The 22,919-nt window shown below is 44.3% G+C and overlaps 1 protein-coding gene across 1 annotated transcript in view; it reads right to left on the reverse strand.

The window, feature by feature from the left end:
- Positions 1 to 22,434, reverse strand: part of FARSA (phenylalanyl-tRNA synthetase subunit alpha) — a 97,239-nt gene extending 74,805 nt beyond the window's left edge. Inside the window, exon 1 of the mRNA XM_086962212.1 lies at positions 22,108 to 22,434. Within this exon, the coding sequence (XP_086818338.1) occupies positions 22,108 to 22,254 (147 nt within the window). The 5' untranslated portion in view covers positions 22,255 to 22,434. The remainder of the gene's footprint in view (positions 1 to 22,107) is intronic.
- Positions 22,435 to 22,919: the final 485 nt, after the last annotated feature.

Here is a 22,919-nt window from a genome sequence, read left to right on the forward strand (position 1 = left end):
AGCAGCTTAGGAAAAGATATAATAAGAACAAAAAATGCTTTAAACATAAAGCATTGACGTAATGTTCGACAAATCAAACAACAACTCCCAAGAGTCTCTTTGCATAACAATAGTCCATAGTCCTTTCACACTGTCCATCATCACTATATAACCGGACTTCTCATCATCTTCCTCCTCTTTCTTCGCTGCTCCCGCAGCCAGATAAGTGCTTTCCTATATTTTTCCTTTTTTCATTGTGATTGATTGTCTTGTGTACGATCATTTGGGGGACTCATTGCATGGTTTATTCCCTTACAGAGTCCCCAGTTGCGGGAACGTTCTTCGTTCCTACGCGACTTTATTCCCACTTGTGTGCGGTGTGTACATAGACCGCAAGGGGGCGGCCTGTCGTCTCGCCGACCCTTCGGCGCGCCTCCGCAGTGCCAGGAGCCGCGCCGTGGAGTCTGCTTGCGCAGGGGCCAGCCCTCGCGTACCCCTCTGACACCTGGTGACCCGGGTCTGTATTTACCCACTTTGACGCCCGCTGGGGTCTGTATAGCGGCTCTGACTGCGTGAATCACCTTCGGGTGGCCTTTGTGCACCTTTACCCGAGTGTGGCCTAGCGCGCTTGAGGGGTACGTGGACCCGGTCCCGGCGAGGAGGGTCTGCGCGCTTGGGGGTTGATGCAGCCCACCTGCCACGTCAGTTGGCCCAAAACGTGATCGCAGCCTCTTGGCCTGCCCACATTCGAGAACTTTCTCGGTTGCCGCCCTCTTGGGTGCCCGCATTTGCCCTTGGTTCCGAGATGAAGGAGAATACGAAGAAGAACCCTGCCCCTATCTGCAGGATGACGAGTTTTATCAGGCGGTGGACAATTCCATCTATCGCTGCGTGACGGAGGTGGTAGGGCCCATGGAAGACCGCCTTTCCGCCCGCATCGTGGAAGAGTGCGCGAAGCTGGCAGCGGCGCATGTACCTCCGTCCCCCGAACTCCCGGGGACGTCCGGCGGGTTGCCGCCCGCCCCGAAGAGGCCTTGTAAGGAGGGGCCCTCATCGGAGGCCCAAGGCGTGGACAGGGGCGCTTTCGAGCGTCTTCGTGACGCCTTCCTGGCTAAAGCGACGGCGGTGCCCCCTGCACCCTTGGTGGACCCTAGTACTTCGGGCGACGTGACTACGGCGCCCGCCTCCCCGATCTACGACTCTCCGGACACGGATGACGACGGGGAGTCGACCCGCTCTTGGCTCCCGGCGCCTTCGGCCAAGGAGATGCCCCGGGATGAGTCGGGCATGCTGGACCCGGACGAGATTGTCCACCCCCGATCCGCGGCCTGGGCTCCGGGGGAGACGGTGGCGAAGTTTGTTGCGGGCAGACTGCGCAAGCCCCTAGAAAAGGAGGCGAGGGGTTGCCTACGTGGGGAGTGCCCTCGGCCGACTTTGGAAGGGAAAGTGGCCATGACGCCGGAATTGGACCCCAAGATGGCCACCTTCTTGGCGAAGTTTATGAAGGACCCCAGGAAAGGGATTGACCGGTCCTGGCGGGCCTGCCAGGACAAATTGTTGGATGCTGTCGGGCCCGCCACGAAGATCCTCGACATGGCGGAGGAGGCTCGAGCGAATGGCACCGCCATATCACCGGAGGTGCTCTCGAATTGGGCCCAGAGGGTGATCGTGTTCCTGGGCAATGCCAACTGTGCCCTGTCCACTGAGAGGCGGCGTTCGCTCCTGATCAAGCTGGATCCAAAGCTGGGGGACCTGGCCTCGTCGGAGGCGGGTGCTGTGGCCCAGGGTGGCCTCTTCGGCGAGCCTTTCATCCGCGAGCTGGGCAAGTTTGTGAATACGTTCACGTCGCTGGACAAGGCCCAGTCTAGCATCAAGAGGGTGTTCCACCAGCGTTTCTCTGGAGGGGCCGGTCGCGGTAGGGGCCGCGCGATCGGCCGTGGTCAGCAGACCAACAACAAGGGACAAGGCTCCGGAAGAGGTCAATACCAGACCTCGGCCAACTACACCAACTTCTACCCCACCAGGGGACAACGTTTCGGTGGCAGAGGGTTCAAGAAGAACTCCGGACAGGGAAATGCCCCCGGTAAGTGTGCTTTGCTTGGATCAGGTTCCGATTGGGGGGCGGCTGGCAAGCTTTTACGGGGAGTGGGAGTTGCTCACTGCCGATGCTTGGGTTTTGCAAACTGTAAGAGGTTTCCATATCGAGTTTTACGACCAGCCAACTCAGGCGAGGCCCCCGGGCCCGATGGTTTTTTCAGGATCCGACGCGCGTTTGATAGACGGAGAGGTCTCGGACTTGCTGCGCAAGGGAGCCATCCGTCTAACAACGCGCCACCCACATGGGTTCCTCATCAACGTCTTCCTAGTAGACAAGACGGATGGGGGCAAGAGGCCTGTGATCAATCTCAAAGAGTTCAATGGGTGGTTGGTCTACCGTCACTTCAAGATGGAGGGGATCCACCTCCTTCGAGACGTGCTCCTCCCTCGGGATTGGATGGTGAGACTGGATCTCAAGGACGCCTACTTGGTCGTTCCCATCCACCCCCCTCATCGTCGCTTCCTACAATTCCTGTGGGACGACAAGGTGTTCGAATTCACCGCCCTGCCGTTCGGTCTTTCTTCGGCCCCGTGGTGCTTCACGAAGGTCCTCCACCCGGTGGTGGAGTTTCTCAGAAGTCAGGGGGTTCGGATGCTAGTATACTTGGACGACGTCCTCCTCATGGGGCAGTGCCCGGAGGTGCTGGCGGGCCAGCTGCGTCAAGCTGTCGGCCTGCTTCAGAGACTAGGGTTCGTCATCAACGGCTCCAAGTCGGTTTTGGTTCCCACTCAGCAGATCACCTTTTTGGGCTTCGTGGTGGACTCGGTGCAGGCGGTCTTGAGCCTGCCGGGTCGGAAGGTCGCGAAGATACGACACCTGCTTCGGCAGACGATCGCAAAGGATCGTACGTCACTGCGTCATATCGCCAAGGTGGTGGGCCTTCTCTCGTCCTCCATCCAGGCGATTTTCCCAGGCCCGCTGCACTACAGGGCTCTTCAGCGCTTGAAGGCGCAACATCTGCGCCGTGGGATGAGTTACGATCAGTGGGTTCCCCTCACGGACGAGGTGAAGGAGGAGATGTCATGGTGGCTGTCTCACATGGAGGCATGGAATGGTCGGGCGATCTTCGGTTCGGCTCCGGACCTGATCATAGAGTCCGACGCCAGCAGGTCGGGCTGGGGCGCCCGGTGCGGGGATTTTTCCACCGGCGGCGCCTGGTCGTCAGAAGAACAACAATTGCATATCAACTGTTTGGAGCTCCTTGCGGGCTCCTTCACAGTTCGCTGTTGGACCAAAGATTCGGTCAAGGCTTGTGTCCTGCTACGGATGGACAATATTTCAGCGGTTCGTTATGTGAACCATCTAGGAGGTCCTCGTTCCCGCGCCTTGGCGGACTTGGCGAAGGACTTCTGGGATTATTGCCTGTCTCGTCACATTGCGGTGATGGCGGAGTATCTGCCAGGCCAGTGCAATCAGGTAGCGGATTGGCACTCTCGACATCTCAGGGACGCCAGCCAGTGGAAACTGGATCCGGAAGTCTTCCGGTGGCTGCACTCCCTCTAGGGTCCCCTTCTCGGTGGACCTCTTTGCGTCCCGTCTCGACCACCAGCTGCCGCGGTTTTACAGCTGGAGGCCGGACCCTCTGGCGGATGCCACGGACGCGTTCTTGCAGGATTGGAGTCGGGAACTGCCATTTGCGTTTCCCCCGTTCTCCATGATCATGCGAACGGCGGCTCAAATACGCCGCCAGGGTGCGGAACTGGTGTGGGTTACACCGCTGTGGAGGTCTCAAGTATGGTTTCCGGTTCTTCTGGAACTTTCTTGGGATTTTCCAATCCTACTCCCCCGGTTTCCTCTGCTCCTGACGAACCCGGATCAGGAACCTCACCCTCTCGTCATGCAGAACTCTCTCCGCCTCGTGGCGTGGAGGCTCTCAGGAGACGCTGGGCGCTCCCGGGCCTTTCGGGTCGGCTGAGCACTTGCTCTCCAAAGCATGGGCCGATAGTACGACGAAGCGTTACAGATCCGCTTGGCTTAAGTGGATGCGTTGGTGTTTACGAAGGGACCTGGATCCCATGGTCGCAGGCCTCGTTCCCGTGCTGAATTTCCTAGCGCATTTGGCCGACAAGGGTCTAGCGTATAGGACGATCAATGCTATTCGATCGGCGATTTCTGCCGGCCATGATAACATCGATGGCCATCCGGTAGGGGAACATCCTTTTGTGTGCCGGCTTCTGCGAGCTATTCGCCTCGCGCTGCCGCCGGAACCCAGGTACTCCGTCCTTTGGGACGTCAATTTGGTTCTGAATTTGTTCCTGTCGTGGCCGGCCAATTCCTATCTGTCTCTTAAAGAGCTGTCGGCGAAGTTAGCCATGTTGTTATGTTTGGTTTCTTGTAGACGCGTCTCTGACGTGCGCGCGCTGGATGTCTCTGCACGCATTTTTTCCCCGGATGGGGTTACTTTTACCGTGAGCCGGCGTACTAAGACGTCGTCGCGTTCCATTTCTTATCCAGCTTTTACTGACACTCCGAAGTTGTGTGTCGTGCAATGCCTCAAAGCATATGAGGACCTGACCTTGGATCTGCGCCCTCCGGGCGAGCGTCAGTTGTTGATTGCCCTGCGGAAGCCACACAAAGCTGTCTCCTCCCCCACTATTGCTCGGTGGGTGCGATGGGTCATGCAAGAAGCGGGCATCAATACTTCTCTCTTTGGAGCACACTCCGCCAGGGGGGCCATGGCCTCTAAGGCATTCTCGGTGGGTGCTCGTCTGGAGGACCTAATGCGGGCAGCGGATTGGTCCTCGGATTCCACCTTCAAGAGGTTTTATTTTAAGCCGGTGGTTGATTTGGCTCAGTTGGTGGTAAGTAAGCTTTAAACTAGCATAATCTGAAGCCTCCGGTCCTGACATAGAATCGAAATTTGCCTAGCTTACGTAACGGTAAGTTTCAATTCTATTAAGGACACGGAGGCGAGGATTATCCCACCCAGGTCACAGTGGTGTCTCTACCCACCCGTATGGCAGTAAGTAAAGCGTTTTCCTTTACATTGTCAGTACTGTGTTAATCACTGACTGCTCCTCGCCTTGTTGTCGCATTCCTGAGCCACCTCGCTGATGCTGTTCCTTTTTTGACAGGCAACGACGGTGCTAAACAGGACCAATGAGGCTCAAGCGTGATCTGCGCGAAGAAAGAGGAGGAAGATGATGAGAAGTCTGGTTATATAGTGATGATGGACAGTGTGAAAGGACTATGGACTATTGTTATGCAAAGAGACTCTTGGGAGTTGTTGTTTGATTTGTCGAACATTACGTCAATGCTTTATGTTTAAAGCATTTTTTGTTCTTATTATATCTTTTCCTAAGCTGCTGTGGAGACTTTATGTTAATAAAGCGAAGGAAGATATAGCATAATCCTCGCCTCCGTGTCCTTAATAGAATTGAAACTTACCGTTACGTAAGCTAGGCAAATTTCGATTCTGTCTAGAGGATCCCGCAAGTAACACCATGAAAACAGACAACGAAAAATCGGAAATACCTCTAAGCCAAAAACAGCCTCTTGCCAGTTCTCCTGAAAAATCACCCCATCATCATTCCAATCACGCGACCTTTAATGATCCTTTCTTTCCAAACTCAACTTCTGCAAACTCTGTTTCTCCCCTGTCAAAAGCTCTCTTTTCCCTGCAGGAAATTCTGGAATCGGTCCTTACCCATCTTGGTCAAATTCTAGCGAATTCAGATGACACTCTTGATGTTCAAATAGGTATCCTTAAATTCCTAGTGGAGGAAAAAAGAAAAAAAGACCTAACTAATGTACTGTCAAAAAAACATGAAACAGATAAAATGCCACATTTGGAAGACGACCAAAAAAACGGAACTTCGTCTCCAAAAAAACGAGAAACAAGTTCACAAACTACTGATGTAGCAATAATAAAGCTAAAAACCAAGGAAATAAGAAAAAAGAAAAAATCTCCTATCACCTACTCTCTTAAGAGACTATTCAGAGAAGAACTCAAAAATGCTTCCAAAAATACAATTAAACAGTACCCCATTTTTTCAAAAAATGTTAATCATACTAACTTAGATTCAATAGTATGTGATAATAAAGAGGAGATAACTAGAGTTCTCACCGAACAGGAACCAAACCAAACGGGGAAGACCCTAAGAACTAACGATCAGGAAGAAGCCAGGGGTAAGAAAAAGAGAAGAAAGCCTTTAAGAAGAATTCAAAAGAAAAAAGGGCGTAAGCTTAAATTCCAAAAACCTACTTTCTTCAACAATCCGGTGGAACCTTCAGTCACACAAACAACACCGATGGTGAAAACTTTGAATCCTAAAGCAGAAGAATATCGTCCGGCCCCAATAACAAAAACAATGGGACCAAAGATTAATGTCACAAAAGAATTATACGATATCAAATCCCAGCCGTGGGAAGGAACACCTTCAAAGCATGTAATAATCGAAGAACTTTTTCCCACAGACAATATGCCATTCAATCGAGGCAGAATAATTAATCTCCTACAACAAATACCATCCCTACAATCTCTAACAAGTAATGAAATAGACCTGGTGTTTTTTCCAAACAAAGACAATGACAAACTAGCACAAGTTACTTTTCTGTCTCCAGTACTCCCAGGAATAATAATTAGTGAGAAGGAAATCCTACATAAGAACGGCTATGATGTAATATTAATATCTGAACCTAGAAGAAGTATCCAAAATAACGGAACAACTGGACTATTTGACCAAAGAAATGATAATTTCAATACCAAATGGGGAGACTCTGCACCAAATGTTATGGGAAAAGATACACTAAAAATTCAAGTAACCCATGGTGAAAGGACAGTATGGTCCCGTGAGTCAGAACGAAGCGACGCTGGGAAATCAATAAAATCTTGGGCATGGTTATCGGAGACTTTAAACTGTAAAAAAAACAGATAAATTTCAACAACATTTAGTTAAGCAAAGGTTTGACGATAACTACATGGAATTTGGCCGGGAAAACTGCTAAAAAAATGAAAGAAGCAACAAAAAATCATCCGGATGTTCTTGCTTTACAGGAAACATGGTCTACCGAACCCTTTTTTCAAAAAGGATACTATGTCTACGAAATTCCCGCAAACAAATCTAAAAAGGGCCATGCAAAGGGAGGTCTGGCAATTTTACTACGCGAGGAAAACTCTTGGTCGCAAGAAATCATTGATACAAACTCAGATAATTTGCAATGTATTAAGGTGTCATTTAAAACTCAATCATCAGCCACAAAGAATAAAATACTGCTTTTTAACATCTATGCTCCTCCCAGTAATAAATATGATACCTTATTTGATCACCTAATGGAAATTGTTATCCACATACTTGATGATCGCCTCTTCATGCCATACATTATAATGGGTGATTTGAACGGCAAAATCTCAAATAGTGAAATTGAGAAATGGGCTAAACTCTTTAAAGAGGAATCTTTCGAAACGTCCCTCCCACAACTCCCTAAGGGAGCACAATCAGATAAGAGAGGAAGATCGCTATTATCACTCCTCCCCAGCATAAATGGGATAATTCTAAATGGTAATACTAAAGGAGACAAACCAGCATCACATACTAGACAGGGAAATGGAACTTCTTCTACTCTTGATTACTTCGTCTGTGGGAAGGATGAAAAGGAACAAATCACTCAACTCTCAATCCATTTCACGGAAGAAAGCGATCACGCTCTTTTACATTTAACAACCCTGTGGACGGCACCCACCACCTTTATCAACCAGCCAATATTTAACAAAACCATAACTGAAGTAAATACAGCCCAGCGTCGGATTTATTGGTCCTCAGAAAACTTGGACTATTTAAAAGCTTTAATCGCCCATACCCAATTGTTGACTACCATCCATTCAGATGACCTTATAAAGAACTTTGAAAATATAGTCTACAAACTTAAAAACGCGCTTCAAAACAAATCACAACAGGATAGACACGTGAAAAGTAAAAACACCAACAAGAACAAAAATTGGAATCAACCAACTGTAAAAAAGCTAAATAGACTAATCCGAGCCCAGTATCTGAATTATTCTATGGCAAATAAAGTGGAAATTAACAAACTAAAGAATCAAATACGAAGAGAGAAAATCAAACAGAAAAAACAGGTACAGGACTCCAACTGGGTTGATATCCAATTAGCAGCCAAACAATGTAATCAGCGCAAATACTGGTCTCTGATTGCTAAAATGACAGGATCTAAAAAGAAGCTGGAAGCAATCCCTGTATCAGAGGAGGATTGGGATATTTACCTGAGCGACTTATACAAATCTAATTCAACTATTATGGTAAGGGAGGCTGTTGATAACGAGATGGAAAGTGAAGATACTAAAGTCATCAAGACTTCGGCAGTTTCCATTGCCATGAATATTAGAAAGGCAAGAAGTACGGGTGCGTCTGGCCCTGACCAGATCCCCATTAAGGTCTACCAAGCCGATCCTAAGGAGTGGAGCTTGATGCTCTCGCCTCTGTTTAACTACATCTTTGACTCTGGCAAAATACCGAAGTCCTGGCAGGGAAGCACAATTATTCCCATATACAAAAAAGGAAACAGAAACACAGCAGGAAATTATAGACAAATAGCGCTAATGGACGCTGCCGGGAAAATCTTTGCAGCAGAAGTACTGGACAGACTAAAAACGTGGGCATTTTCGTTGGGTCTAATACCCATGTTTCAGGCTGGATTTCGACCCAATCACTCAGTTACAGACAATATAGCAATTTTTCAGACAATCTTAGATAAATATGTAGTAGGAAAATCACAACCCATATATGCAGCATTCATCGATTATTCCACCGCCTTCGATCGAGTGGATAGGCCGACCCTGTGGAATAAACTAAGGAGGATGGGAATCCCTGAACCACTATTACAAGTAATTGTGAATCTCCACAGTAACACATGGTGCCGAGTGCAAATGGGGAGCGACAAGGGCTTGTCTAAGATAATACGCACATTTAATGGCCTTAAACAAGGGTGTCTTTTAGCTCCAATTTTATTTTCTTTATACTTAAGCGACCTTCCATCTCAACTACAACAAGGGTTATGTACGCCTCCGAAGATCGCCACTCAACGCATACACGCTCTGCTGTATGCGGACGACATCATCATGTTTGATTTAACGCCCTTTGGACTTCAACGCCTTTTAGACATTCTATATAACTACTCTAAGGAAAATTATTTAACCCCCAATACAAATAAAACTAAAGTGGTCGCATTCTCAAGAAAGAAAAAAGGCGTTAAGTACTGCTGGAAGCTGGGTGGAGAGAGGTTAGAGCAGGTAGAGGAATATACCTACCTAGGCAGGATTTTTTCACACAATATGAGCAACATCAAACAAATTAACCATCTAAAAAGGAAATGTGACTTACACGCTGGGGCCATGTCGCGACTGTACTCGGCTACTGGAAACAGGCACTTTTCTGCACTTATAAAAGTCTACAGAGCAAAGATTCCACCGGTTCTGTCGTATGCCTCTGAATATATTCCCTTAAATCAATGGTCCTACATGGATTTAAAAGAGGGTAAAACACTAAAGAAAATACTGAAAGTCTCCACATCTACACCAGTGCAGGCATTAAGACTCGAATTTTCAATTACCAGTGCATACGCTACAGCCGTAGCAAATATCATCAGGTGGACCTATAACCTTCTTCACTCTAAAGAAGTTACTTTGCGATGCCTGTTAAAGATTGAGACATTTGATAAAGATACCCCTCATTTTATCTTTTCCAGAAATATGACAGCGGCATTTCAACTGGCAAAAATCAGCTCAGAAATTTTGTTATCCTGGACACCTGCACAACTCAAACTTTTTCTAAAAAACTTTACTCCCAAATTGAGTTATGAGCTTGACCACTTACACTGTACTAATTTATCTGTGTATAAATCTTATGCTAAGTCTCTGGAATATAAGCACGAACAGCCTTACTTAGACTATTCTCTTACACACGGTGCAAGGCGGTCAATTATGATGTTGCGTTTGGGTATACTACCCGTGTTAACTTTACCTCTACTTGGAGACCAGACAGTTCTCCGTTATGTTCTCTCTGCCAGGGGGGTAATCAGGATCTTGAGCATCTCTTATTTATATGCCCAAATGCCAAAGTTGTAAATGCACGGCTAACATGTCTTGATCCCATCTATCGGACATGTAGGATTGTCACTGCTAAAGAATTGCTATTAATATGCAAAAGGCCGCCAAACGAATTTGTTTGCTATAAAATCTATAAATTTTTAAAAGTTTCATTGAAAATGTATTGAATTGTATAAAAAACTGTGTGCATTTTTTAAAAAAGTTGTGGTCCTCAAATGAGTACCAAAACAAATAAAAATATTTTTGACTTGACTTAGTCCTCTCTTACTCCACCCTGACTCACCTCTGCTGCAGAGATTTCACTTTAGGCATTGTAATATGTGGGTATGTATGTGATGTGTAGCACTGCACTTTGTTATGTGTATTTAATAAAGTGGAGTTCTTCTTAGAATGTATTAGGTCACTGTTTATAGAGGTTCTAGATTGTTAAGAGATCTTATTCGTTGACTGCCCTGCTGCCAAGGAGAGCTGTTGTGGGTCTAGCGTATTGGAATAAACATTGTGGATTACTTCTTCGTCTGGATTATTTCCTGTACCATCCTAGCTACATCTTTTGGCAAAGATTTCACCTCTTGTGGACTCACCGACCACATACATCACTTTTTCCACCGTTTTGAAGTTGCAGAGGAGTACTCTGCCTTTGCGAGACGCCTGGACACGTAATGATTGGTCAATTCTCTTTACGTTCCCTCCCTAAGACCGTTTTAATGGATGCAAACATTTTTATTATTGACTAATTTTATGAACTTGGGTCTTACCGGGTTGTCCGTTGGCTATCAATCCTTAATTGAATTCCTGCGTACATGCTGAATTCTACAGTTCTGTAGCCGTATCCATGGATGCCAGGAGTTTGTGACGTCTTCTTGACTGACATCTTCTTTCCTGCAGTACTTCCATCGCCCGTCGAAATTACATGGCTGTCGACACCACGTCGTCCACACAATTTGTGGCCTTCTTGGAATGTTGGGCTGCCTCTACGTCATTCTTATAAGACGCATCTCTGTGATCGGCTTAGTTGGTTCCAAACGTGTGCCTATCAGCCTATTCTTACACCAATTGTCTACACGTCTTTCTTTAAGGCGTTTCTCTGTGATAGGCACAATTTTGGATACACCTCAGCCTATCCTTCAATGTGCATATTTTCAGAGCAACTGCTGATCTTGAAGTGTTTATTTGCGACACCCCTCTTCGTGTATGCTTGTCTCTACGATTGCGTCTGTGACAGGCACATGTTTTATCTCCTGCTTGACACCTGTTTCCGTGACAGGCACACAATGTAATTTTTGTCAAAACTTATTTTACGGTACTTTTTCAATATTGTTTTTGAATATTGTTTTGTTTTATGTACAAGACTTATTAATATTTGTATTCTTGCTTGTGGAAATAGTCTGATTGTCTTCCTGATTGTATATTTAAATATGTCTTCTCCTACTAATGTGATGCAACCTCCACTATTTCTACAAAACCCTGGTAAACCGCTCCCTTCATGGCATAAGTGGTATAGAGTTTTTGATAATTATCTGGAAGCTATTAATGCAACTAAATATTCAGCGTCTAGGAAAAGAGCTTTATTATTTAACCATCTAGGAAGTGCAGGACAACAAGTTTTTGATAATCTTCCTGTTGTTGCAGCACCAGCTGGTGATGAGAATTGGAATGTGTTTTTGAATCATTAGCACGAATGGGTAAACATTATGTTGATAAACCATCTGTTATAGTTGAAAGACATGTTTTCTTTAAGCGTAATCAGATGCAGGAAGAGTCAATTAAAGATTATTTCGCAGTTTTAAGAGTCTTGGCATCAAAGTGTGAGTTTGGTACTAACTTGGATACTTCGTTACGAGACCAATTAGTCTTTAATTGTTTTAACAAGAAGATTCAAGAGCGCATTTTAACTTGTAAAAATCAGTCTTCAGAGGAGGTGATGGTTATTGAGCAAAGCACTGAACGCTCTGTAGTTTCTTCCAAAATTTTAACATAAGATTGTGCTAGCAAATCTTTAAAGAATACTAATGTTATGCAACTAGCTTCTTCAAATAATTCTAATGATTCAGACATGAATGCTGTTTCACTTAAGACCAAAACTAAAAAAAAAATTGGGGGGAAAAATGTTAACAGGACCAATGTTCCCTCTAATTTTTTCCTTCTAAGTGCGGCACTGTAAGGTCTGTGTGCGCTGCAGCCAAGGCTACGTGCGCCAGTAATTCGACCGTGCGTGTGGTTGCAGCAACACATATCAGTGTAGATTGTGTGAGTATTCATGTTAATCGCAGTGCCAGTCATGTGCTGCAATTACCATGAATACTTTCTCAGAGGCACACAATATGCCCCGCACAGGGCTGTCCTTAGTGCTGGCGGCGTCCTGTGTGACGAAATGTGTTGGCGCACCCCAATGACCACCCCTGCCAGCGATTCCCTCACTATTACACTTTGACAGTTCTCCTCAAGGTCACTGTTTCCACTCTCTCTGAGATGTATTTAATTTGTTTTAGAATGTCTCTCATACCAGTGTAGGGTTTACTTTAAGTTGCACACATATTAGACAGAGACAATCATTTTTTTTTTTTAGCAAACAGATTTTTTTGAGTTTTCTAACAATCACTATCACAATTATCAATACAACTTTAGATTCATTTGTCTAATTCCTATTATGATATTGCAAAGAAACGCCCCACAGTGGTAAAACATTTATCAATGGCATCTAATAGATTGGCTCCATCGGTTTACTACCAGGGCATCCACAGCTGACTTAACAACTCAATAATTACTCATTTGCTTAGCTGTAACTTCACAGTTCCTGTGTATCTATTCAAACTATCCCCAACTGTTACCCCCCGCCCGTCCCTCCCACCCAGGCGTGTTACATTAGGCCCTTCATTATGCAGCCAGTTTTCAGCTAACCGGAGCTTGGCGAGGGGGGGTGGGTGTCTGGGAGCTGGGCCATCCCGCATGCCAGCTCCCCTGCAAGACCTCCCAATGGCGAATCTCTGCCTCCACACACAATTCCCTTCTTACAGGGCTGCAGGGAGATAAAACAACAGCTGCCGTCGAATGTATCTGCACTACGGCGCACAGCCAGGAGTCTCCGGTCTCAACTGGGTGCCGCCTCTGAAATAGGCCTCTCCGTTACCCAGCCACGAGTGCAGTCCCAGTCTTCGCCTCGCTGTGACGGGTGTGAGGGGTCTACCAGGACTTCCGCCAACATCTTTCAAAGTGCAGCGTCTCCGCTTCCGGCCCACTCATCTGAGTAATGTGGAAGATACTCCTGGCCTCGGAGGCTCAGGGTCCAGTCAGAACGTTGAGGGCTAGCCGCTCCTCCCTTCGTCAGCCGCCATCTTATATTGCTCTGGGCCGCTCACTATCAGTTCATAGTCAGCCGTTTTTTTCTCTGCCACGCAGCCCGCTTAGCTGCAGTAATGAGAGCAACCCACTTCCAGGACAGTCCGTCATTCAGTAGGCACAAAATATATGTGCCCGTAGCTCAGGATAATCATTTACCGGGGGTATGCCGGCCGGAGCTCCGAAGCCTGCCTCCTCTCACATCGGCAAGAAATGTTACATATGACAGAGGACTGCAAGATATAGGAGTGACATGTCATTCATACTGATAGATAGTATAGTTTAAGAGTGCTTTGTCTGGAGAAGCACAAATTCAGAATTTAAAATGTAACACCATGGTTAGGATTTCTCTTTAATAAGAAGCACTTTGTGCACAAATGAAACCTATTTGCAACATTAGGATAATAAATGACTGGGGAAAAAGAATCATAACGCTCTAATCTATACCTTGCAAGTATGCATGAAGTTCTTTGATGGAAATTAATAGTTACCTGTTCTATATTAGGAATTTAACTTATAAACAGCAAGTAACAAAATTACCTCTCTGACATAAGTAGTAACCCGCTAACTAATCTTCATTCTGTGCCCTTTGTGATCTGCATGGTACACGTTCTTTGCAGCAGGCATATTAAACCTCTGCGCTACCTTAAAACTAGAAAAAATTCCCATCCCTCTAATACAAGAAGTAACATTACACCTACAAAAAGCCAGTACGGTTGGCTTTGTCAATGGTTCTTGTTTGTTTATTATAAATAAGCACCAACTACGCCTTCGTTGTATATAACATTGCAAATGCTTCACTTCTAACATAATGACATTGAAATAACTTTAACGAGTCTCTTTGTAGTTACATAATAGGCAGTGAAGGGTGGTTCTGCCTCAGAGCTAGTGAAGGAGGAAATGGCTGAGGGGGCTACGGTATAGGTTTGCGTCCGTCCACACCGAGAGGTGCTTTGAAGCAGCTCCCAGGCACACTTACCACTATACAAAGGAAAAAAATGACATTAACACATTTGTGGCTCGGCGCCGCAAAGCTTCCTGTGATAACTGCCTCAAATCCAACCTCGGTGGCTCAAGATATGCACCTCACGTAGGGCCCGAAAACTGCCCCTGTTGACACATCAGCGTAGAAGCTGTTGCCAAACCATGAAGGCTCCCACCAAACAAGCCCGTGAGTCTCTTTTCCACTCCAGAGGGCGTTTAACCTAAAAACACAGGGCAGTGTTTGTGGGCAGTTAAAATCTGTTTTGGGGTAGCCTGCCAGCCAGTTTTTCTTTCACTGGTCTTAAAACGTTTTCTTGTCAGAATATTTTACAGAAAGCCAAATGCAGCACAAGTCGGGATTGTAGACTTCTGTGCTTTTCTTTAGTGGAAAGGGCGCGGCTGCCGACAGATTGTGTGCCTTTGTTAAAGTACTCAAGTTAATTGCAGCGCATGATGGGCGCTGCGATTAACATGAATACTTTCACAAAGGCTTACAATCTGCCCAGCAGCCGTGCCCTTTCAACTAAAGAAATGCAGCAAGTGCAGGAGGCACCTGCTTCTGGACTAACCTGCTGATGTGCGTGCGTCAAATGCCACACTGCGCGCTCGAGGAGAGACTTGTGTGCGCGCGCCCATCCGCGCAGGCTACTGGGAACAATGAACAGGACCATGTTACAGATGTGGATCCAAATACCATATGGGTAACAATACCAATTGTCCTGCACAAGGGAAAAGGTGCAACAGTTGTAAAAATAAATTGGGCACTTTTATACTGTTTGTAGATCCACAAAAGAGAAAAGTACAGTAAGTCATCTCAGTATAGAAGATGAATCAATATGTGATGACATGAACAATGCCTTGTTAACTGTTGAAGTTAATGCATTAAGTAATGATTGTAAGAGGTGTAAGGGACCAATTTGTGATGTACGGATTGGATATATTGGCATAAGTGTCATGGCTGACTCCGGATCACCTATCACAATTCTGGCTGAGGATACCTTCAAGAAATATTGGTCCAAGATGTCGCTAAAACTCACAGATGTCAACCCCAAAGCATTTGGGGGATACGATATTATTATGATTGAATATTTTTCGGAATCAATCATATTTAAAGAATGAGATATATACCCAAAGGTTTATGTGGCACTCAATGGGCATGATATTTTGGGCTGGCAAGATCAAGCTAATTTAGGTATTATTCTAAGACCTGGTCATACAGAACCTGTGGTGTTGGGGGATTTGCCTGTTCTGACAGTAGAACAAAGTTCTGAAAATGATCTGGTTTTGCATGACTTGTTCCCTTAAATTTGCTAGTTTTTTTCTGCAATAAGGTTGGATCAGTTAAAGGATTTCAACACATTATCAAGCTGAAAAATAATGTTATTCCTGTTGTACAGAAAGTTAGACCAGTCCCTATTCAGCAAGGAATGATCTTAAAAAACTTTTAGACTAAATGTGTTTGCAAAATATTATAACACCTGTTGAATCTTCTGAGTGGGTTTCCACTGCTGCTGTCGCACGCAAACGTTCAGGAGATGTACATTTATGTGCGGACTTGAGAGTTCTCAATCGCAATATAGTTGTGGATTGTTATCCCCTTCCTAGAATTCAGCAGATGTTAGCTAAACAGGGGGGAAGCAAGTATTTTACCACCATTGACTTATGTTCTGCGTACCACCAAATTCCATTATCTATCCAGTCACAACCATTGACAACATTTGTTACTCATTTTGGTGTGTATATGCACAAAAACGATGCCATATGGGTTGGCATCTGCTGCAAGCGTATTCCAAAGGCTTATGGATCAGATGTGTGCTGGAGACAAGGGTATCCAAGCCTTTCAAGACAACATACTTATCCATACTGAAACTTTAGACCAGCTTTATATTATGTTGGAAAAAGTTTTAAGCGAATTAGGGATGCATGGAATGTCTGTAAATAAGAACAAGTGTAGATTCATTACAGTGAAAGTGGATTATCTGTGAAATAATATCTCAAGTGAGGGTATAAACCCCAAATTATCCTTACTTAAAGCCATTAATGTTGCACCTATGCCTACTGATAAAGATGCTTTGAGGGCATTTCTTGGTCTTAGCTAGTATTGCGCAAGGTTTGTGCAAGGTTGTGCGGTTATTGTGCAGTCACTAATGAATTTATTGAAGAATAATGTTAAATATTTTGGTAGGAAGAAACACCGAATACTTTAGACTCTGTTAAAAGTTTAATATTGGAGGCACCTGCTATCAGACCCTTTACCCATGGGGAAAGAAGTATTGTAACCATTGATGCCAGTTCCAAAGGGTTAGGTGCGGCATTAAGTCAAATGGTAAACGGACAAGTATATACTGTGGTTTTTGGAGCTGACAGGAATTATAGCACAATAGAACGGGAGCTGTTCATGAGCTGTAGAAAAATTTAAGATGAATAGTTGGGGAACCAGATTTCAGTTGTTCACCGACCACAAACCACTTATTTAAATGTTAGACGATAGTTGCTCTAATAAAGCATCCTCAAGACTGATCAGATTACTAGCAAGGTTGCAAGAATTTAATTTCGACATTAAGTATTTGCCAGGGGGTAAAAACTGTAGGGCAGACTGTCGATAACGTTTACCACAGGAAATTGGTGACAATGATGATTCAGTTAAAAATGATGATTTCGAATCTGAGGTAACTGTGGATGATGTTATGGAAGAGATACCATTTTCTGAAGAAGAATGGTTTGAGAGTTGCTGTAAGGATAACTGTTTGAACAGGGTAAAGACATTTTTAATTGAGGGTTGGGCTTGTGACAGGAGTACGTCAGTAGAAGATAGGTAGTTTTCACAAGTAGCTTCTGAACTATCATTAGTCAACAATATGTTAGTGAGACAGGACAGATTCGTACCACCTGAAGGGTTAAGAGGTAAGATTATTTAGTTGGCTCATGAAGGGCATTTAAGGATTTCAGCTACAGTCAGGGAAATTAAACAGACGTATTAGTGGCCTGGCATTGATGGACAGGTAAAATGTTTTGTGGATAACTGTACTGAGTGTTTGTGTTCGGATAACCATTGGAAAACCTCTACAACACCCCTGTGTCCTGTAGATTGTCCTAAAGGTGCATGGGAGAAGTTAGGTTTGAACTTTTCTGGTCCTTTTAATATTCTTGGATGTGACAAAAAGTTTCTTATGTGGCCATGGATTACTTTTCTAAATGGCTGTACTTTGCATTGTTTAAAAATGCTGACACTTGTTCTGTAATTTAATTTTTGGAACGTTTATTTTTGATTGAAGGTTTGCCAAACGTAGTTACACATAACAGGACACGTTTTGTTTCTGAAGAGATGGAAACATTTCATGGGAAAAACAATATTAAACATATCCTTGTACCTTTGTATAGTCCTACATCTAATGGACTTGTGAAGAGGGCAAACAGTTTGTTGAAAGAAGGTGTACAGCTATTGGATGTTACAAAGTATTTGCATCATTAAGTGTGGAGTTATAATACAACACCCCAAACTGCCACCAATGTTTCTCCTTGTGTGCTTTTGAGAGGCAGAAAACGTATTTCACTGTTGAGTCCTTCTTGGTTAGTGGATAGAGTAAGACAATCTCACTATCTGCATGTAAAGAAGGTAAAGGAGCATGTGAAAGAAAAACAAGCCTATTATAAAAGGAATTATGACAAAAGAATGCATGTAAAGGAAAAAGTTTTAGCCCCTGGTGACTGGGTGCTTATTAAAAAACCTATTACGGTGAGCAAAGGGCAATCTAAATTTTCTGAACCTGTTAAAGTTGTTAAAGTTTCCAGGATAGCGGTTTTATTACAAGATAGAGGATGGTGGAAAAGAAATGCTTTAGTTAAGTTGCGAGATGAAAAGGCAAGGATAATTTGTAAGAGAGTAGGAAGTCAGAATGGTAGCAGTACGAAAGGTTTAGAAGGTAATGGTTGGTTTGATATAGGAGATTTGACTCATACTCTGCATGGTTTGGAGACCAGTACGAAATTGCTTTGTTCCTCTAGTTCTGTTAATGACAGATGATGGCAGCAGAGTTTCTAATTCCTGGTATGTTAAGAGAATTTGGTGCCGACATCGCTAGCGGTGGAGGTGATCATAAACAAAGGAGTAGCTGTAGAATTAGGACTGCTCCTATTCATTCAAGAGATTATGTGTATTACTGATTTTACATATGCTGTGTGTAGCAGTCATATTTGAAATGCTATATTTCTAGGTTTTTTTGTTTATTATAGAAAAGGGGGGTGTAGTATGTGGGTATGTATGTGATGTGTAGCACTGTACTTTGTTAGGTGTGTATATAATAAAGTTGCGTTCTTCTTAGAATGTATTAGGTCACTGTTTGTAGAGGTTCTAGATTGTTAAGAGATCTTACTCGTTGACTGCCCTGCTGCCAAGGCGAGCTGTCGAGGGTCTGCTGTATTGGAATAAACATATATTTTGGATTACTCCTTCGTCTGGATTATTTCCTGTACCATCCTTGCTACAGGCATCATCCCCTCTCCACAGATACTGCTACAGGAACTTTTCCATAAAGACTACACTCAGTTCAGACACTTCCTAGTCTTTCTATATTAATCGTTCATCCAGACATCTACCGCCACCAAGATCCTTGACTCAATAAGAACGGATACTTTACCAGAGCCTCTCTTCACCCAAAATGCTATACCTCACACCAGACTTACGGACAAAGTAAAAATCATTCACTCCCCCAAACCCTTCCCTTTGATCCAAGCCCTGCTCCAATACAGACCTCGAATTCTTCATATTTTCCTTCTCACTCACATCCCTCCTAGTCACACTACACCTATCGTTGATAAGGCCACACCAATAATTTATAATAAGTGCCTAAGGGTTATGCCAGGGGGTTTTCAAATTGTTTATTGGATGAATGTGTGCGAGGCTTGTGTATATCTGGGCACCTGCTTTCAGAAATACAAGATGTGCAAGAGTGATCAGCATTTTTACAGGGGACTGATGTGAGGTGTCGGAGATATATAGTTATAATTTAAAGCCACCTCTCATTTCGCATGCCTTTAGAACCCAAGCATAAGATTCAAAGCAGAACATTTACTTTGTTGAAAAACTGTTCTTTTTAAACACACCCAGCTCCTTATTTAAAATGTTATTTTATCTTTCATAAAGTCAATGCCTCAATAAGTCGTAAATATGCATGTCATTTACAGTAGTTAAGAATTCTTTGCATTTCCAAATCGGATAATATCGAGTTTATTATAATGCTTAAACAATCAATAGTCCACTTCTGGGCATAAATAACAACAAAAATGACCATAAATCTCTCCGTCCTTTTAATGTGGTTTATATATGAAAATATGCACTATATACAATAGGAAATTTACATACAGGATTATTACACATTGCTAACTTTAAAGATCACCTATGACTTTAAGTAGGGTGTGATAAGATTGCGACAGCCTTCTTGTGTTGTACTGATGCTGATGTACATAGCCTAGATATTTTACCCCCATCTATTTTTAGGGCTTATTTTCGGGACTCAAGAGATAGCGAGATGGGTATCCAGCACTGGTTGGTTGGTGCTAAAACCGAATAAACAGGGATGTGGAATTCCTATAGCCCGACACTCAGGACATATTGTTTGGGGGTCAATAGCAACAAGTTTTAATGTATATTTTTTCCTTGGGACAAGTAGGCCCAACCCCTTGCAGCACAAACCCTTTGGCTGCCAGTTTGCAGTAGCACATTAAGGGCCAGGGAAGGGCACTGCCAGAACTTACGTTCTTATTTGTGTGCCTCTGTTAATGCTGTTCAAACTTGTATTTATGGTTCATTTATTGAAATCCTTTATTATTAGGGTGAGCGCTCTAAGTAAGTGTAAGTTCTGACTGCACTACTGACAGTGGTTACAGTATAAAAATGTGTACTCACGGTTTCAAAGTTTAGCAATATGAGGCTATGCATAATGCTCCCAGAATGCTCTCTGATTAGATGCAAATAATTGCAGAAGCTTGAGAGCAAGATTAATGACTCTTTGCTTTCAATATAAAATGTTCCTAAAAAAATGAAAGTAGGAAAAAAACATTTTGCTAAACTACTGTGAAATTTCAGGTACCGTTTCTTTGCAGCATCATTTAGTAAAATGTGTTGATGCATGCTAGTATTTCGCAAAAACGCTCATATTGGAAAATCAGTGTAACTAGCTTCAATAGAATCATGAGAAACAAAAATAAACAAGCAATGGCAAAGCCAGTAGGTCTAAAATGAGTGGTCAGCCCTCTAGTTTTGTCAATACGTGACTTGTTTTGGCATGGTTTGTGTAAAGCCTTCTTGATGTGAGAGCTGCCGGGTCCTCACCATCATAACAAACATTGGTAAAAGCAAAAAAAATTGGTCTGAAAAAAGCACACTGCCACATCATTTACTGCCACTGAACAAAACCACTCTGTGTGCCAACATACTCCACGTGAAAGAGCTCAACAACACCACCCACAGCGAAGCCAGCCGATACAGAGAGAGGGTGAGAGAATTTTAACAAACACAAAAGGTTGTGGTCAACGCCAGACCAAACTAGGGGCCCTATTACTAAAGAAAGTCTCAAAAGTGCACCCCTGGTATATGTACTTGCATTAAGTGCAGCTATAAGGCTTTCGTGAATTCACGAGAATGTACAGAAGTAGGGCAAGAAACACACTTCCGGAAAATATCCATGAACTGCAGTTTATCATGAGCAAATATGCATGTGCAGATTTGCTCATGCGAAAACCCAAGTGTTTGCAAGGTCACCCTCCCATCAACCAATCTTCTCCCAACTCTGGAAGAATGTCTATGTCCGCCACTGTCACGAGCAAATCTCCAACACTTCTCAGCATGGGAAAAGATTAGAGAAGAGTTATTGAAAACCCCTAAAACATGCAAGTCAGTAGATCTGCACAGACCCAAACGGAAATCCAACCCTGGAACCACCGCACACCACTACACCCAGTCCCAGCATGCAGATCCGCAGAAACGCTGCAACACAAAGGGATTGCTAGCATTCAAAAACCACCACGGCGTGAGCGCTTGCACAATCAGAGAGGCTATACAAGAACTCCCATACAATGAGATTGCTGCCACAATCCGTAGCCAAACCACATGGCACCAAAGGGACAAGTGGATTTTGGTACAGGACAAGTAGATTTATGAAGCAACTTGCCCCATGGACAAGTAGATATTTTAATAAATTCCACAACCCTGAATAAAGAAGTTGCTTATTTTTTGTTCTTCAATTAGAATACGTTCTTTTTTTCCCAGGAAGTTTTTCCATGGACCATCTTGGATGTGAGTAAGGGCATCTTGCAGAGTATGCTCATTATTCTGCCTGCCAATGGAACTACTGAAATGACATGTGCCTCGCCAACAATTTGGTAAACCTTGCTCCTGCGCGAACATCACGACTCCACGCCTCAGCTACTAGCCTCTCCATCTCCTTAAACTATTATTGTCGTCTCCAATCCAGGCAAGTCCTTGTCTCGCCTTTGGCTCCTACTTTGCACTTGAACCCGTTTCGTTTTTCTCTCCCAACATTCCTTCCCAAACACTTCACTTCTCTCCCCCAGACTCCTCCCTTTCTCTATTGCACTGCACCCTACCTTCTCCCCCAAGACACCTCCCTCCGCCACCCCTTCCACTCACCTCTCCCAAAGCCTGCAGACTCTTCACAGCCCCCACCACCTGCTGGTGATCCAAACCCAGCTCAGCTGCCAGTCCTAGACTATCCAGTCCCCCATCATGGGCCTGGAGTCGGTGCAATAGCAGCTCCGGTACCCGGCTTTCCGCCATGCTTACTCAGAAAAGGACAGTGGCATGCGCACAAACTGCACTGACAGGTCGCCGTATACCGCCGCCATCTTAGAACAGGACACAGGTCTGTAAGCCAACAGGAGTGTTGGGCTACAACCCGTACAAGAGTTGCATCAGGGTGGAGTCCATCTTGCAATAGGCGAGGCTCCGTTCAAAGTAGCCTGCTTCATGGCAATCCCAATAGAAGTTGCATCATTGTGGCGGCCACCTTGCAACAGGCGAGGTTTTCGTTGCAAATTCTGCCACGGGACACATCTGCTTAGCAGCCATCTTGAAATGGCAGAGTTTGTTTCACAATGTGGTTGATCGCATACCATACACACCTTTGAGGTTCAGGACTCTTTAAAATGTTGATCTTTGTCTCCAGACTGTAATCCAATTTATAAAGAAAACGATTTCCTTGCAGACGGCTATAAGAAGAAATCTTGTTTTTTGTTTGAGAAAAGTGATTACAATTTGACTACAATTTTGTTTTTAATGATATTCATTTGACCTGCTCATTATCGTGTATTTCTTCTTCTATCTGCACTCATTTACAACAGAATGTATGAACCCTCCCTATTATTAGAAAAACAAGCATTGGCAACGCCAATCCGAGAGCTATTGGAGTTGTCAATGGTGTTACTTATAAGTGGATCACAATT

This window comes from Lissotriton vulgaris, chromosome 1_1 (assembly GCF_964263255.1).
Source record: "Lissotriton vulgaris chromosome 1_1, aLisVul1.2, whole genome shotgun sequence".
In the NCBI taxonomy this organism is placed as follows: domain Eukaryota; kingdom Metazoa; phylum Chordata; class Amphibia; order Caudata; family Salamandridae; genus Lissotriton; species Lissotriton vulgaris.